Here is a 16409-nt window from a genome sequence, read left to right as displayed (position 1 = left end):
GCACTACTTCGTATGTGACAAGTCCAGAGAGCTTTAGTTCCTCCACCTGGACTACTGAGATGGGAATGCAGCATGGCCTACCTTGTCAGGCTGTTGTAATAGACAACCTTACCTGGCTGAGCAGGCATGCAGGTCAAAAGGCAGCCCCTGGAGCAACACTTCTCTCCGCTCCCACATTCTTCATCCGTGGTGCAGTTGGCCAGGCAGATGGTGATCTCAGAGGAGTTGAACTTTGGGCAGTAGCCGGGGTTTGCTGTTAGAGAGGAGACGGCAGCAAAGCAGCTCTATGATTCTTTGATTCTACTCTGGGTTCTGAAATGATAGCCCTGACAACTACTTGGGCTGATCCAGCCCTTCTCTTCCTCTGATGGCCACCCCTTACCTTCAACTGGGAGCATGCACTTTCGGCCACAGCCACAGCTGCAGCAGCGCATGTTGCCTGGGCAGTCGGTGTCTTTAGAGCAGAACACGTTGGGCTCCCCGGAGGCCTCTGAGCATTCGGGACATGTCCCATCCTTCTCTGGAAAAGAGATTAAGAGTTACACAGTGTATGTTGAAAGCCCCACAAGTCACTAGATCTGTCTGCAGCCCCCCTTTGAAAGGAGATGTAATGGGTAAAGCAAGGACCGTGGAAATCACTTCCACCAAGAAGCTGGGAGATATATAGAATTCAGAAGAACAGTAATGTTAGTGTGGAATATCAGTATGCAATGAGATCTTATAGCATCTTTGAGACTTACAACTGTGGTCCAAAACACACTGTAGAAATCAACCAGTTTGAGAGTGCTTTCACTGCCCTTTACAGTCAGCCCTTCTTATACACAGATTTTTTATACACGGATTCAAGCATCCACGGTTTCAAAATGTTCCAAAAAATTATAAATTTCAAATATCAAACCTTGATTTACCATTTTTTTTATAAGGGACACAATTTTGCCATGTCATTATATTTGATGGGACTTGAGCATCCAAGGAATTTGTTATCCACGGGGGATTTTGCAACCAAACCCCAGTGAATAACAAGGGTCCACTGTAGTTTATTGTGGCACCAGAGCTCTATCTGTCAGAGTAGGTTATATGTCTGACAAAACTGCAGTTCCCAGAATCCCCTATCATTGAGTCAGGGTGGTTAAGCAGTCTCAAACTGGATCATATCTGCAGTGTGGATGCTGCCTTTGAGAAAGAAGTTGTAGCATAAGCTTTTGAAGACTTGCACTGCAGAGACGTCTGCTTGGCATCAGAGGGCAGCATTTCTCACTATGGAATGACAATATGAATAGATGCTCTAAACTAAAAGGGAAGCGTTCTTGAGGATTGCTGCAGGGATTAAGCGACATGGTTGACTTTCATGAGGGATTATTATTATTATTATTATTATTATTATTATTATTATTATTACCCGCCCTTATCCCATAGGCTGGGTCTCCGGATGCTTATAACTTGTTTCAACATCTTACAATGACTTGGAGGAATACTTATCAAATTTGCAGATGACACCAAATTAGGAGGAATAGCTAATACTCCAGAGGACAGGATCAAGATCCAAAATGACCTGAATAGACTAGAAAGCTGGGCCACAGCTAACAAAATGAACTTCAACAGGGAGAAATGTAAGGTACTGCACTTAGGGCAGAAAAATGAAATGCACGGATACAGGATTATGGGGGACACCTGGATGAATGAAACTACATTTGAAGGGATGTCATATTGAGGAGGGAGCAAGCTTGTTTTCTGCTGCTCCAGAGAACAGGACCCGGAACAATGGATGCAAGCTCCAGGAAAAGAGATTCCACCTGAACATTAGGAGGAACTTCCTGACAGTAAGGGCTGTTCGACAATGGAATGCACTCCTTCGGAGGGTGATAGAGTCTCCTTCCTTGGAGGTCTTTAAACAGAGGCTGGATGGCCATCTGTCAGGGATGCTTTGATTTGGATTTCCTGCATGGCAGAAGGGGGTTGGACTGGATCAGGGCCCTTGCGGTCTCTTCCAACTCTACGATTCTATGATTCTACATGCAAAAGGGATCTGGGAGTCCAAGTGGACCACAAGTTGAACATGAGTCAACAGTGTGAAGCGGCAGCTAAAAAGGCCAATGCAATTTTAGGCTGCAACAATAGAAGTATAGTGCCTAGATCAAGGGAAGAAATAGTGCCACTGTATTCTGCTCTGGTCAGGCCCCACCTAGAATATTGTGTCCAGTTCTGGGCACCACAATTCAAAAAGGACATTGAGAAACTGGAGCGTGTCCAAAGGAGGGCGACAAAAATGGTGAAGGGTCTGGAAACCATGAAGCCCTATGAGGAACGACTGAGGGAGCTGGGGATATTTAGCCTGGAGAAGAGAAGGTTAAGAGGTGATATGATAGCCCTGTTTAAATATTTGAAAGGATGTCATATTGAGGAGGGAGCAAGCTTGTTTTCTGCTGCTCCAGAGAACAGGACCCGGAACAATGGCTGCAAGCTGCAGGAAAAGAGATTCCAGCTCAACATTAGGAGGAACTTCCTGAGAGTAAGGGCTGTTTGACAGTGGAACACACTCCTTCCTCAGAGTGTGGTGAAGTCTCCTTCCTTGGAGGTCTTTAAGTAGAGGCTAGATTGCCATCTGCTGGGGATGCTTTGATTTGGATTTCCTGCATGGCAGAATGGGGTTGGACTGGATCAGGGCCCTTGCGGTCTCTTCCAACTCTATGATTCTATGATTCTATGGTTGTATGATTGAAAAACACAATACAGTTGAAAAGATACGAAAAACAGTATATTAGAATTAAATTACTACAATAATTTAAACAAATTTAATACTAAAATCCAATTTAAAATATTAAAATGCTTAAAATACATTAAAACAATAGAACAGCACCCTGTCAACCCGTCGGTTGACCACCTGGCAGACCTGCTTTAGTTCCATATATATTTTAATCAATACATTCAGGTTTCATTTTCTCATCGCCTTGAGTCCCTGTATTGGGAGAAAGGTGGGATGTAAGAATACAACAACAACAACAACAACATATTTTGAAGAATCCATAGACAGCTGCCTACAGCTGTACAGTATTAGAACATCTGTCTGGCTGCTCTGGTTCTGGAATGAGAGCCTCAATTACTCAAATTCACCATTTTGGTGGCCCTCCTTCAGACATATAGCTCCAGTTTCTCCACATCCTTTTTGAACTGTGGTGCCCAGAACTGGACACAATATTCCAGTGGGGCCTGACCAGAGCAGAACAAAGTGAGACTATTGCTTCCCTCGATCTAGAGATACGATATTTTCATTTGCCACAGCCTAAAATTGCATTGGCTTTTTTAGCTGCTGCATCACACTCTTGACTCATATGCAGTTTGTTCATGTTCATTGTGCAAGAGCCAGGCTCTTTGAGGCGTGTGCAGGCATCTTGCACAAAAATGAGATGGGGAGGGAATGACGACAGGATTTGGGACGGGGAAGATAGACACGTTAAAATACTGGATGGCAATGTGCATAAAGGGTTGAATTGGGAGAGACAGACGGTGCAGAAAAGAAAACCCAGCCATTCCACTGGAAGCTCTGCTAGCTTCCTTCCAAGGAGGGCTCTCTGCCTGGCTTTTGTTTTTAATCTGAAGTGGTTTCTGTTTTCTATTGTTGTTGTGTCTCCAAGTCATTTCTGACTTAATGGCAACCCAAAGACTAACCCATCAAAAGACTTTCTTGGCCAGATTTGTTCAGAGTGGATGTGCCAAGCCTTTCCTCTGAGGCTGAGAGAGTGTGGCTTGCCCAAAGTCACCCAATAGCTTTCCATGGCAGAGTGGAGATTCGAACCTTGGTCTGTCAAAGTCCTCGTCCAACACTCAGACTATTGCACCACACTGGCTTTCTAAATATATGGTTTTTCTTGGGTTCCTCTGAGGCTGAGAGAGTGGTACTTGCTTAAGGTCACCCGGTGGGTCTCCATGGCTGAGTGGGGATTTGAACCCAGGTCTCCCAGAGTCTTAGTTCAGCACTCAAACCACAACTCCATCCTGACTCTCATTCTTTTATAGGTTACTATGGTCCAAAACACACTGCAGAAATAATTGGAAACCACTTTAACTGCCCTGGGTCAATAGTAGGGAATTCTGGGAATTGTAGTTTTGTGGGACATTTAGTCAGGAGAACCTTGTGCCACATAAATTAAAATCCCAAGGATTCCCTAGCATTGAGCAAGGCATTTAAAGCGGTCTCAAACTGGATTATTTCTGCAGTGTGTTTGGACCATACTGTATATAGCGATTTCTTAATCACTTCCTTGACTGGAGCAATTGGGCAACTGGAAATAATCTGTCGTAATAAACACAATCTCTTTACATGATTTGAAGGACCTATGGCCCCTGGAGAAGGTCAATGTAATTGTGGGGATAGAAGAGCAATCATTTACATTCTTTTCCAGATGGAAAAAAGAAGGGTTTCTCAGGCCCTGTTCTCACGAGACCATTTGCTCTGCATGAACTGGCATATCTGGTTGCCCCATACCGAATCCCCGCAGGTGGAAGTTCTGACTACCCTTTGCCTCGATCGATGCAGTTTGCCCCTCGGAAGTTCACATTTCCAGTGCCACTCTAAAAAGGAGCCTCATTTGTTGTCAATCAAATTCAGTTCCACTTTCCTCAAAGGTGACCTATCCTAGAGCCATTGGCCAAGAAATGGGTGCTTCCCCCCTCCTTTGTAAAAACAAACAGGCGGCAGTCTGCATATTCTGTCAACTTGTCAAAACTTAAAAACCTCCAGCTGTGTGTGTATTGTGTGTATTGGGTCATTGCAGATTATGGCAACCGTTTAAAATGACCCCATCCTGGGTTTTCTTGGCAAAATTGATTCCGAGGAGATTTGACATTGCCTTTCCCCTGAGGCTGAGAGAGTGTGACTCCCCCAAAGTCGTGGGTTTCCACAGCCTTCCAGCCTCTAGCTTTCTTTGCTTCCAGCACAGCATTTCCTCCTCTTTGGAACCTCTTCCCTTCCCTTCAAGCCCAATGCCACCTCCGAAGCCCTTGCCTCCTCCCCACCAGATGCCAGCACTTCCCTTCCCTTCCAGCCCAAAGCATTGTCATAATCTGTCACAATAACAACAACAACAACAACAACAACAAATGTCACTTGAAGGGGAGGCCACCTCAGAATGCCATCTCGCATCCTCTTTCTTTGCTTTCCCTCCAATTGCCCCCCAGAATGCCACCCTCTCCTTACACACACACACTTGTAGCACAAGCATTCATACATTGTATCAGTTTGCCAAATTGAAAGGGAAACATCTGTAACATTTGCATTGTAGCATTGCATATCACACACAAAACAATAATTTTTGAAATGCTGGCTTGCAAAGTGAGTTGCCGTTCGGAAGGCAACAAACTCTCGCCATACCATCCACCCCACATACTCAGATCTGCCAGGAAGCAATTACTGAGAGTTCCAGATGCGAAATATGTTATAACAACGCAGAGGGCATTTCCACCTCGGCCCCTCAAGCTCTGGAACTCGCTTCCAGCGAGCTCCGCTCGGCCACCTCCCTTGACCAGTTTAAAAGGGGTTAAAACCTTTTTATTCAAACAGGCTTTCCCCTATCTGTCCCCGATGCTGCCACTCCCCTTCCCCCCCCCACTGTTATTGTTTTGTTATCTCAGACTAGCTGGACATTGTTATTTTAATCTGTGCTTCTTATTTAACGTAATTTCCTGTTGTTTTATTGTACTGTTGCATTTTTTAACTGTAAGCTGCCTTGATCTGCGGAAAGGCGGGATATAGATAAATATTTTATTATTATTTATTATTAACAAAAGGGAAATGTGGCACAAGCAGACACACGTTCTATCAATACGTAGCAAACCTGGAGACAGCATGTCAAAAATAACATCACAAAAAAGAGAGAGAGAGAGAGAGAGAGAGAAGCGTTTGTGAGAGGAGGCATGTTCTGCCCTCTGCCCTCCACTGCCTAAATCCCATCCGCTGGACTTGATCCTTCCTCCTCCCCTCCTCCTCTCCTCCTCCTCTTCCTTCACCCAATGAAAGGGAGGCATGTTCCGCCTCTGCCCTCCCTCTCCCTCCCTCCCGAACTTGTACTCCTCTGGCTCCATCCTCCTCCTTCTCCTGCTCCTTCACCCCAATTGACCTGGCACCCTTCCCTAAGGCTCCTCCTCCCTCCTCCTCTCCTCTCCTCCTCCTCCTTTGCCCTGATAAGGGGAGGGAATGTTCTGCCCACTGCCCTCCCTCTGACCTAATCCCTCCCCTGAACTGCCCCTTCCTCATGCTCCTTCCTCCTCCTCCTCCCCGATTCTGCCCTTCATGGCAACCTTCCTCAGACTCCTTCATCCTTCTCCTCCTCTCCTTCACACTGATATCCTGCCCTCCATGGAACCTTCCTCCTGCTCCTTCATTTTCTCTTCCTTCACCCCAATGAAGGGGAGGCATGTTCTGCCCTCTGCTCCCACTGCCCTAAATCCCTCTGATGGACTTGACCCGATCATGACTGGGGCCAAGTTCACATTTACCAGCAGCAGGGAAGAAACGGTTTTCATAAAAGACAGGGAATAATCATGTTGCCAACAAGCCTGGAAGATAATCCCGGAAATGTTTGTCCAAACCCCGCTGAATCCCCCAGATCACACGGAATATTCAGATCAAATTCCCGGAAAATTCCCATAATGTTAAAATGGCGATGTTTTTGCAATAACGTAAACATATTGAATAAAAATAATGGTAACTTATTTCAACTCTCAAAATCACAACTGAACCAACAAAGAAGTTTCAGTCCTTTAAGATATTTATTTTTATGTTGTGACGAGGGGTCGAAGGGGCTGGTTGTGTGCCAAATAGAATGTGCTGTGTTGCTGGCTGCAACCGCACTGAGAAATAAATCCAGTTTGAAACCCTTTTAATTGCAGGGCTCAGTGTTGCTATTGAATCCTGGGAATTCAGTTAGTTTTCAGAGACATTTAACTTCACTCTCAGCAAACTCTGATGATGTAGCAACAACTACAATTCCCAGGATTTCATAGCACTGTGCCATGGCAGTAAAAATTGGTAAGAAAGGGAACTAGATTGTCTCTGGAGGTGAGATGCAGCTGGGAGGTGAGGGTCCAAGACACAATGCAAGAAATAAACCAGTTCAGACCACTTTAGGTGCCCTGGCAGTTCATGGAATCGGTGGAGATGGTCTCTGGAGTCTTGAGTGTAGATGAGCCTTAGGTTGGGGGGGGGGGTGCACACGGGGGGTAAGCACACTGCAGAAATAATCCAGTTTGAGACTGCTTTAGCTGCCCTGGTAGTGCTCAGTGGCTAGGAACCCGTGGGAAGTGTAGTTTTGTGAAACATTGAGACCTTCTTTTATCAAAAGAGGGCTCTGTTGCTGAGCAACAAACTACAATTCCCAGGATTGCCCTGCACTGAGCCAGGAGAGTTAAGGCGGTCACAAATGGTGATTATTTCTGCAGTGTTTTGTGACCTTGCGTTATTAAAAATGCTCAAGGTGCAATCCTACTGCAGAAATAATCAGTTTGAGACCGCTGTTAACTGGCTCTGGCTCAGTGTGAGGGAACCCTGGGAGATTGTAGTGGTGTAGACAGTAGAGGTTGTGGTGGGCCGACATTGAGAACACAGCCATGGCATCGGAGGAATATACGCTTAGGAGTCTAGGAGAAAGCTCATGATGCCAACTTTTTTTTGTGAGGGGGACTCAAGGGCTACAGGTGCTCTATGGTTCATATCCTATAATTTTGGTATTTTTGATCATTATTAAAGTTCCAAAGGCGTGAGTGAAGAAATGGATTAAATTGGGCAACACGGAGATGCTGTGGAACCATTCTCTGGGGCGTGTGATCTGGAAGCTGGAGAGCAATTCCCTCAAAGGGGGATAAGAGTCGGGGAGGAGCTTGTGGGACATGTTGAGGACACTGCTTTAACGGCAGCCAGGGCCCATGGCATGGAAATTGGGCTGGTGGTTGGGGTGGGGCCCAGAATCCCATGCATCACAGGGAGCCGTTGCAGTTAGAAACAGTGCCAAAACTGGAATTTGCGCAGTATGGATGGAGCATGGAAAAGGGAACGAAAAGAGAGCCACAACACAAAATTCTTGGAAGACAGGGCAAGGATGCCAATTTACCAGGTGCTCTGCCATTGCTGCAGAGGCATATTTAATCCATAACAACACAACACACTCAGGGACATTGGCATTCACAATCACAAACACCAAATGGTCCCGCAAAGTACAACAACAACCCGGAGAGTAGGCTTGGGGCACTCTGCCAAGTTCAGGAATGCAGAATTTCAAGTGTCACTCTCAGGCAGACACAGAAGTCCACAACATCAAGCCATGATACCATTGTCAACTATTGCCTTTGTGTGCCTAAAACTTATGTCTTACTTGGAAACCAAGGCAAATTGGGATTAAGCCAGCCAAGATCCCCACTCCCTGCCTCTTCTCTCTCCAGCACTTTGCCCCTGGAGCCTGAGATGCCTGAAAGGGGGGGGGGCAATCACTGTCCTCTCTCTGACTGGCTGAAACTATTCCTCCAAACAGTTGGGGTTGGTTGGGTTTGCTCCCTCCTTGGCGTTCAGAGGGAGGGAGTCATGAGAGAGAGAGAGAGAGAGAGGAGAGAGAGAGAGAGAGTTTTCTCTCCAGCCCTCTTGGCTGAAAACTGTTACACTCCAAATAATAATAATAAATAATAAAATTTATTATATCCCGCCCTCAAACGATCAGGCGGCTTACAAAAATAGACACACATACATCCAAATTATAAAAGATTAAAAAACATACAAATACAAATACACCATCTTAAAAATAACAGAATAAAAACCCCTTAGCCCATCTCATGGCACGGAAGAGGAGGGAGGCCCACAGAATCTTTAATCTGGGAATGCCTGCTGGAATAGGAAGGTTTTAAGGTCCTTCCTAAATTGGGCCAGGGTGGTAGATGAGCGGAGCTCAATGGCAGCATGATTCCAAAGGCTGGGGCAGCTATGGAGAATGTCCTCCGCGAAGTGGAAGCCAACCTAGCCCCAGGCACCTTCAGTAATTGCTGCCCGGATGTTCTGAGGGTGCGAGGCGGAATGTACGGGAGAGGCGGTCCTTTAGGTGTCCTGGCCCAAGCCATTTATGGCTTATAGTTAATAACCAAACGCCTTATATTGAGCTCGGAAGCGATGGGCAGCCAATGGAGATCTTTTAATACCCGGTGTTATCTGGCTGTCCTGGAGCACCATGACCAGCCGGGCTGCCATATCTGGCCATTGCAGCTTCCGATTTGGTATAAGGGTTGCCCCATGTAAGTACGTTGCAGAATCCAGTCTCGAAGGTTACCAGGCATGTACTACAGTTCAAGGTCCCTCTGGGCCAGGATGGGCGCAGCTGGCGAATCAGCCGAAGCTGGATAACAGGTGCTCTTGACCGTCGCATTCACCTGAGCAAGTCAGGTGAAGCGACGAGTCAGGAGCACCCCCAGACTGCGCACGATCCTTCACAGGGAGCGTGACCCGTTCCGAACAGGTGGAACCACCGCCATTCCTGGACCAGGAGAACCTATCACTAGTACCTCCGTTTTTCCTGGATTCAATTTGAGTCGGTTTTCCCTCATCCAGCCCATTACTGACTCTAGACAGGCCACGAGAGGAGAGACGCCATCCCCCAGTCACTGCATCAGTCAGAGACATGAGAAAGATGATTTGGGTGTCATCAGCGTACTGATAACCCCGCGCCCATGTCTCCGATGAATCTCTCCCAGCGGTTCATGTAATGTTAAATGCATGGGAGACAAAATGGCTCCTTGAGGGACCCAGTTTTAAGGCTGCTCGCTGGAGCACACGTCTCCCAGCGCGCCCATCTGGGACCTCCCGGAGAGGTAGGATCGGAACCACTGGAGCGCAGTGCCCCCGATTCCACCTCTGCCAGGCGCCCAGAAGGATACCATGTCAATGGTATCGAAAGCCGCTGAGATGTCCAAAGAGCACCAGCAGGGACACGCTTCCCTGTCATGCCCAACGGAGATCATCGACCAGGGCGACCATGGCCGTCTCAACCCCGTAACCTGCCCGGAAGCCAGTTTGAAATGGGTCCAGATAATCCGTTTCATCCAAGACCGCCTGAAGCTGGATCGCAACCGCCCTCTCGATCACCTTTCCCAAAAATAGTAGCAGCGAAATAGGCCCGATAATATTATGAACCAGGGGGTCAAGGGGCTTTTTTAGGATCGGTTTTACAATGGCCAATTTAAGATCCGATGGAAATCGCCCATCCCTGAGAGCATGTATTAATTATCCGGCGTAACAATGACGTTACCGCCGGTCCCCCCCTGGGACCTAACCACGAGGACAGGGATCAAGAGAGCAGGTAGTTGTTCCGAACACTTCCGAGGATCTTGTCCACATCCTCGGTACTCACAACCAACTGATCCAGTTAAACATAGTCCACGGAGGCTCTGGACACTTCTACTCTAGGTTCTGCTGTAAGTCGGCGCAGACCTTCGGTTATGCGAGAAGTTTTATCCACAAAAAAGTCGTTAAAACAGGTCACAGCAGGCCTTAGAAGGTTTCAAGGATCTGGTTCAGGGCAGGAGGGAGCTGAGTTAGCTCCCTGACCACCCTGAACACTCTGCCGGACGCGACTCCGCGGACGCACAAGACGAGCACCATAGAACGAATTCTTTGTGCTTCGTATTGCCTCTCCGTAGAGTCCTCTAACAGTTGGTCTAGGAGAGTCTTGTCGTCTAATGAAGGTGTTTCCGCCCGCAACGGTACTCTAGCCGTCGCAGAACCCGCTTCCGCCCGGAGATCTTCCGTTATACCAGGGTTTACGATTGGAGGCGGGCCTGAGAGGGCGCTTGGGAGCGATCCTGTGTAGCCCCAGAAGGACCGGTATTCCAAATACCGGTAAGGGCATCAACAGAGTCGCCGTCATTTCCAACCGTGAGCCCCTCTAAGGTTCCTGGAACCTCTCAGGTTCCAGCACCTTCGAGGGTGGACCATCCTAATGGTCCACCACCCCGGGGGGGGATCTGGGGTTGAAGCCTTGATTTTCACACTCTACAGGAAATGATCCGTCCATGACAGGGGGGAAACATTAGCTATTTCCACACCCCACGGATTTTCCGCATCCGAACAGAAGACCAAATCGAGAGTATTACCCGCAAAATGCGTAGGACCCTGTATCAGCTGGGACAGGCCATGGCCGTATGGTTCCATGAATTCCCGAGCCGCACCGGATGGAACATGGCTGGTCGTGAGGGAGATGTTGAAGTCGCCAGGACAAGAAGCCTGGGGTTCCAAATCAGCTCAGCGACCAGCTGTGTCAGCTCGTTAAGGAGTCCGCAATGCCGGGTTGGCCGATACACTAAGCAGAACCTAGACTGTCCCTAGCCTTTAGGGTCAGGTAAATACACTCGATATAGGAGGTCGGTCGAGGTGGTTCCGGTGGAGGGAACGTGTTCCTATGTACCAGGCCACACCCCCCCCGCCCACCTAACCTGCGCTGGTCTTCACCGAGTACCCAGCAGGCAGGGCCTGAGCCCACACAGCATCCCCTTCAGGCCCAATTCAAGTCCGCGGTAATGAAAGCCAGGTCACATTAGACCTCCAGAGATCTTGGAGGATGTGGGTCTTATTGTTAATCGACCTGGCGTTGCACAGGAGCAGCGACAGGGTTTGTGGCACGGTTGGAATGACCCTCAGGTCCCTTTGGTTGGGAGGGGGACAGGAAGGGGAGATAGATATGACGCATCGATCTCGCCTGCCCCACACTACCTCAATGGGAGCTCCGCTCATGCCGGTGTTACCCTCCTCCTCCCCAGCCAGAGCATCCCCCCTGTCCATATCCTCCCCCTTCCCTTTCCCAGCAGCTAAAAGAGCAGAGGTCAGTCACTGCAGACATCCTTTGCTCCAATGCTGGCATGGACGCACTCCTTCCAACCCTACGCAGCCAAAGATGCGCAGCTCCGCAGTTGCGGAGCTGCAGAGTCCTCCAAACTCAGTCCGTGGGCGGCCTCTCTGGGGCGGTGCGCAGATGCGCACCTCCGACACCCCAAAGAGAGCCGCCTGGCAGCAAACAGCTCCCAGCCCAAGGTCCGGTGGCAAAAAGGAGGGGCAAATCAAGCGCTGCCTGTCTTCACATGGCAAGGGTGGGTTCACAGTGAATCCAGGATATCCCCACATTAACCCAGGTTTTAAGAATCTCACAATTTCTCCCGATTTCCCATGAAAATTCGGAGCGCTCCAGAGTGACACCAGGAAGAGGCTGTTGACACCTGCGTCCCACTGCTAACAGGAGTCACTCCTTCTGAGATCACAGCCTGGCGCCCAGCCGAGTGTTTGACGCTGGGCATCTCGTTTTTGGCCTCAGAGAGAGTGACCTGTGCCAGAGGTACCAGCGCTGGGCGGCCCAGAGGTCCGCATGTGTAGACATTGCCCTTCATCATCCCAGGGGGAATTGGGGGGAATTTAGGGCAGCTTCAGGGCCAGAAAACCCCGGGAGCAGCTTGGATTATTGTGTCCAGTGTATACCCACCGACAGACATTCTCCCTTGGAGCATTCCAGTCTTTCTTCTCTTTCTAGTTACAATCCATTCTGCCAAATTGGAATTAGCCATTGCATGTCCAGAGATCCAATAAAGCCATTGAATCCTGGTTGACTCCCTGGAACTGCAGCTAAAAGGCTTTCTATCCGGTTGAGGCTGCCTTTCCCAAATATCAGGAGCGCTTATCCGGTCCGAAGGAATCCCATGGAAAGGTTTCTGCTCCAGCTCTACCTGGTCCTTTCTTTTCTTCCTGAATCTCTTTCTTTCTCTCTTTCTTTGCAGCATAACGTTTCAAGAGGCCTCAGTCCAGAGTTAGGAGCCCTTCCTGAGTTCGGACCAGAGACCCATCAAGGCCCCGGAGTCAACACTTTTGCCCTGAATCCTCCCCACATTTTTCCTGAAGAAGGAGATTTTGCAGAACGAGACAAAGTCTCCCTTCCTTGCATAATAAATAGAAATACCTACCGGGAATTTGGAAATTGTGTCCGTCTTGTCTTCTTTTTAAACTTTCTTTCCTCCTGGTGCCTTGTGAGGGCACCAGAAGCTCTGAACCTGGAAATGTAACTAGTTAGAGCAATTAAGAATAATTAATTAATGTAACTGATTCATTAAAACATTAATGAAAAAGTCTGTTTCCAGCTGCCTCTCTGTCCCTTACCTTTTAGGAATTCATTTGTAAACCATCTAGCAGGGCCTATTAAACATGAAATAACTCTTCCTATGCTGCTGGACAGTTGTTAAGGTTTGGCCATGATGCTAAGGGTGCGTCTAAACTGTAGAAATAATGCAGTTTCACACCACTTTAACTTCTATGGCTCCATCCTACAGAATCTTGGGATCTGTAGTTTTCTGAGACACCAGCACGCTTTGGTAGAGAATGTTAGAGCATGGAAAGACGCGCTACGTCCACCACGGCCACCTGCAGAGTTGAACCACGTCGACAGGACGCCAGGGAGCAGGAATCTGAAGAGATGTCTGTAAAGGTACTCAGGCCAAGAAGGAAAATACTCCTTCCCCACTGCAAACGGCCTTGAGTTCCCGGCTTGAGAAATAACGACAAGGGCTTTAAGAAATCGGTTACTTTGCCAACCAAACAACCATAACAACAAAACAGAGAGGCAGTTACTCTAACATCAACTGTCTAAACTGACAAACTCTCTCAGAAGGACAGTTGAGAACGACAGTTGCATCAACATTCCAATGATGCCCTGTTTAAATGCTGACACACATAACTGCCACTAGAGCTGCAAATAACTTACACAACAGCTCCCCCTGGTGGCCACATCCATGTCATTTTATCAGACCTGTTTACCATGGTCCTGACAGAGAAGGCTAAAGACTTGGCTAAACTGCAAATCCCAGGAATCCATTGGATGGCACTACGGCACTTAAAATGGTGTCATTTGAGAGTGTAGATGTATCCAGATAGTCCAAAACTCTTAAACTATTCTGCCTGCTGGCAGAAAGCAACATCCACTTTGTTGTTGTTAAGTACCTTCAAGTCAACATTGACCTATTGGGATCTAGGGGCCCATTCACACTACAAAAAAAATCGGTTCTGAAACCGATTCAATCACGTGAAGTTCCTACTCACCCCGAATCTCACACAAGCGAATCCGGGGCTTGCACACCCGTTCCGTGTTAAATGGCCCCTAGCGCGGGTTTTTTGAAATCGGCGCAAATACCGTTTCTTTTGGAAAACCCCGGGTTCTGGGAATGAGAACTTGGCGCTGATCACGATCGAGGCAAATTGAGGGAGGGATTTAGGTCAGAGGGTGGGCAAAGGGCAAGGCATTTCCTCCCCTCATCGGAGGGAAGGGGGAGGAAAGAGGCCTGGGAAGAAGGGAGCAAGGGAAGGCATTCTTTAGGAGCCTCTTTTCCCTGCATCCCCTGCCCAAAGCCCTCTGTCGCTGGGCATTCCTTCCCTTGCAGGAGGAAAAAAATCAGGTCATGAACGGAGCTCATGTCAGGCAAACCCCCCCCCTGTTACATTTTTAACATTTTTTTTGAGTAAATATGCGCATGGTTTGTCTTCTTGAGCAGATACAGCAAGGGAAGCAAAGGGAAAGCTAATGTTGCTTTTAAAAGCATAAAAAAATGTATGGCAATCCCATCCTTTGCCTGGGACAGGGGCAGATCTGACCCAAAAGCCCACAGGTTTATTAAAAGAGAGAGAGAGAGGCATCTCTCTCCCTGCTTCAGCTGCTGAAACCCCTGTGCCTGGCTCTTTAAAAAGGGAGGACACTTCCCCCCGATGCCCTGCAAACGTCACCATGACGATAGCTTGATTGGCAGCGGCCACCTTGCCAGCAGACACAGAATGCATTCGATTTCTAATTTGCAGGTCAAAATGCATTCGATTTCAAATTTGTAGTGGGCACTTGCTAACGGAGCGATTTGGGGGAGGGGCCCACGGATCAGCCCAGTTCCCTCCACGTCTTTTAGGCCAGTATGAATGGGGCCTAGGAGTCCAGATCTAGTAGAACACAAGTTGGACATGACTCAACAGTGTGATACAGTAGTATCTAAAGGGAAGTAATAGTGACACAGTGCCACTCTATTCTGCTTTGGTCAGCCTTCGACTGGAATACTATGTCCAGTTCTGGCCACCAAAATTTAAGCAGGATGCTGAGAAACTGGAGCCATGTGTCCAAAGGAGGGACACCAAAATGGCGAAGGGCCTGGAAACCATGAAGCCCTATGAGGAGAGACTTAGGGATTTGGGTATGTTTAGCCTGGAGAAAAGAAGGTTAAGGGTGATATGATAGCCCTGTTTAAATACTTGAAGGGATGTCACATTGAGGAGGGAGCAAGCTTGTTTTCTGTTGCTCCAGAGAACAGAACACAATGAAACAACAGATGCATGCTCCAGGGAAAGAGATTCCATCTCAGTATTAGGAGGAACTTCCTGACAGTAAGGGCTGTTCAACAATTGAAGACATTGACTTGGAAAGTGCTGGGGTCTCCTTGTTTGGAAGTCTTTAGGCAGAGGCTAGATGGCCATCTTTGGGGTATGCTTTGATTGAGAGTTCCTGCATGGCTGAATGGGGTTGGACTGGATTAGGGTCCTTGGGGTCTCTTCCAACTCTGTGATTCTATGATCCTATGGATGAGAGTGTCCTGCTTACCTCTCCTGAGGGCAGTACAGCAGGGGAATATACAAAGGAATAGTCCAGAGTCCAGTCCAAAGGTCACACAATACCAGTCAGTCAGTCACAGCAAAGGGCAGAGGCAAGAGCGTAGTCTGGGGTCATGAATCAAGAGCAAGGAACAACAAGGATGCAAGACCGGTTGTCGGCTGCAAGGAACCTCTGCAACTGGAGGTCTTTTAAAAGGCCTCTGCATCTCTCAGCTGAAACCTATTAGCTCCCCTCTTGGCTTCCAGCCTGGAAGACCTCCTCAAAGACCCCTTCTGGCCTGTCTTCTCTCCAGAGGTCCTGGCACCTGCAGCCTAGCGTCCATAGAGTCTGTTTCTCCTTCTGCATTTTCATACTGAGCCTCCTCTGGGACTGTGGATCCAGGCAGCCCCAGATCTGCCCCTGTCTCAGCCTCCTCCATGTCTCCAGGGTCTGAGTCCTCTAAGCCAGGCCCAGGGCAGTCCGTGGCAGAGAGACCGCCAAGTCCCCCTCTCCTCTGCTGCTCTTAGCTGAGGTCTTTGCAGAATCAGGGCTGTGACTTCTTTGATGGAGCTCTATCCATCTGGAATGAGGCCTTCCTCTTTTCCAGATGCCTTCCTAACCAAGCATTATCATCTTTTCTGGGGATCATGTCTTCTAAAGTTATGCCCCAAATACGACAATCTCAGTCTTCTTTGCTTCTAGGGAGAGTTCAGGTTTGCTCTGTTAAAGGATCCATTTTTTTTGGTCTTTTGAGCACTCTGTGGTATCCCCAGCACTCTTCTC

At 48.2% G+C, this 16409-nt stretch overlaps 1 protein-coding gene across 1 annotated transcript in view; it reads right to left on the bottom strand.

Moving 5' to 3' along the window:
- The window catches only part of LOC121928095 (papilin-like), a 63521-nt gene extending 51116 nt beyond the window's left edge, over positions 1–12405 (bottom strand). The window contains exons 1-3 of the mRNA XM_042462372.1: positions 12249–12405; positions 383–520; positions 113–253 (exon numbers count right to left, since the gene is read on the bottom strand). Of these exons, the coding sequence (XP_042318306.1) occupies positions 113–253; positions 383–520; positions 12249–12405 (436 nt within the window). The remainder of the gene's footprint in view (positions 1–112; positions 254–382; positions 521–12248) is intronic.
- Positions 12406–16409: the final 4004 nt, after the last annotated feature.

The sequence above is a fragment of the Sceloporus undulatus genome, chromosome 4 (assembly GCF_019175285.1).
Source record: "Sceloporus undulatus isolate JIND9_A2432 ecotype Alabama chromosome 4, SceUnd_v1.1, whole genome shotgun sequence".
NCBI classification, from domain to species: domain Eukaryota; kingdom Metazoa; phylum Chordata; class Lepidosauria; order Squamata; family Phrynosomatidae; genus Sceloporus; species Sceloporus undulatus.
The sequence above is the reverse complement of the archived record's forward strand: the minus strand, read 5'-3'. Positions and strand labels throughout refer to the sequence as shown.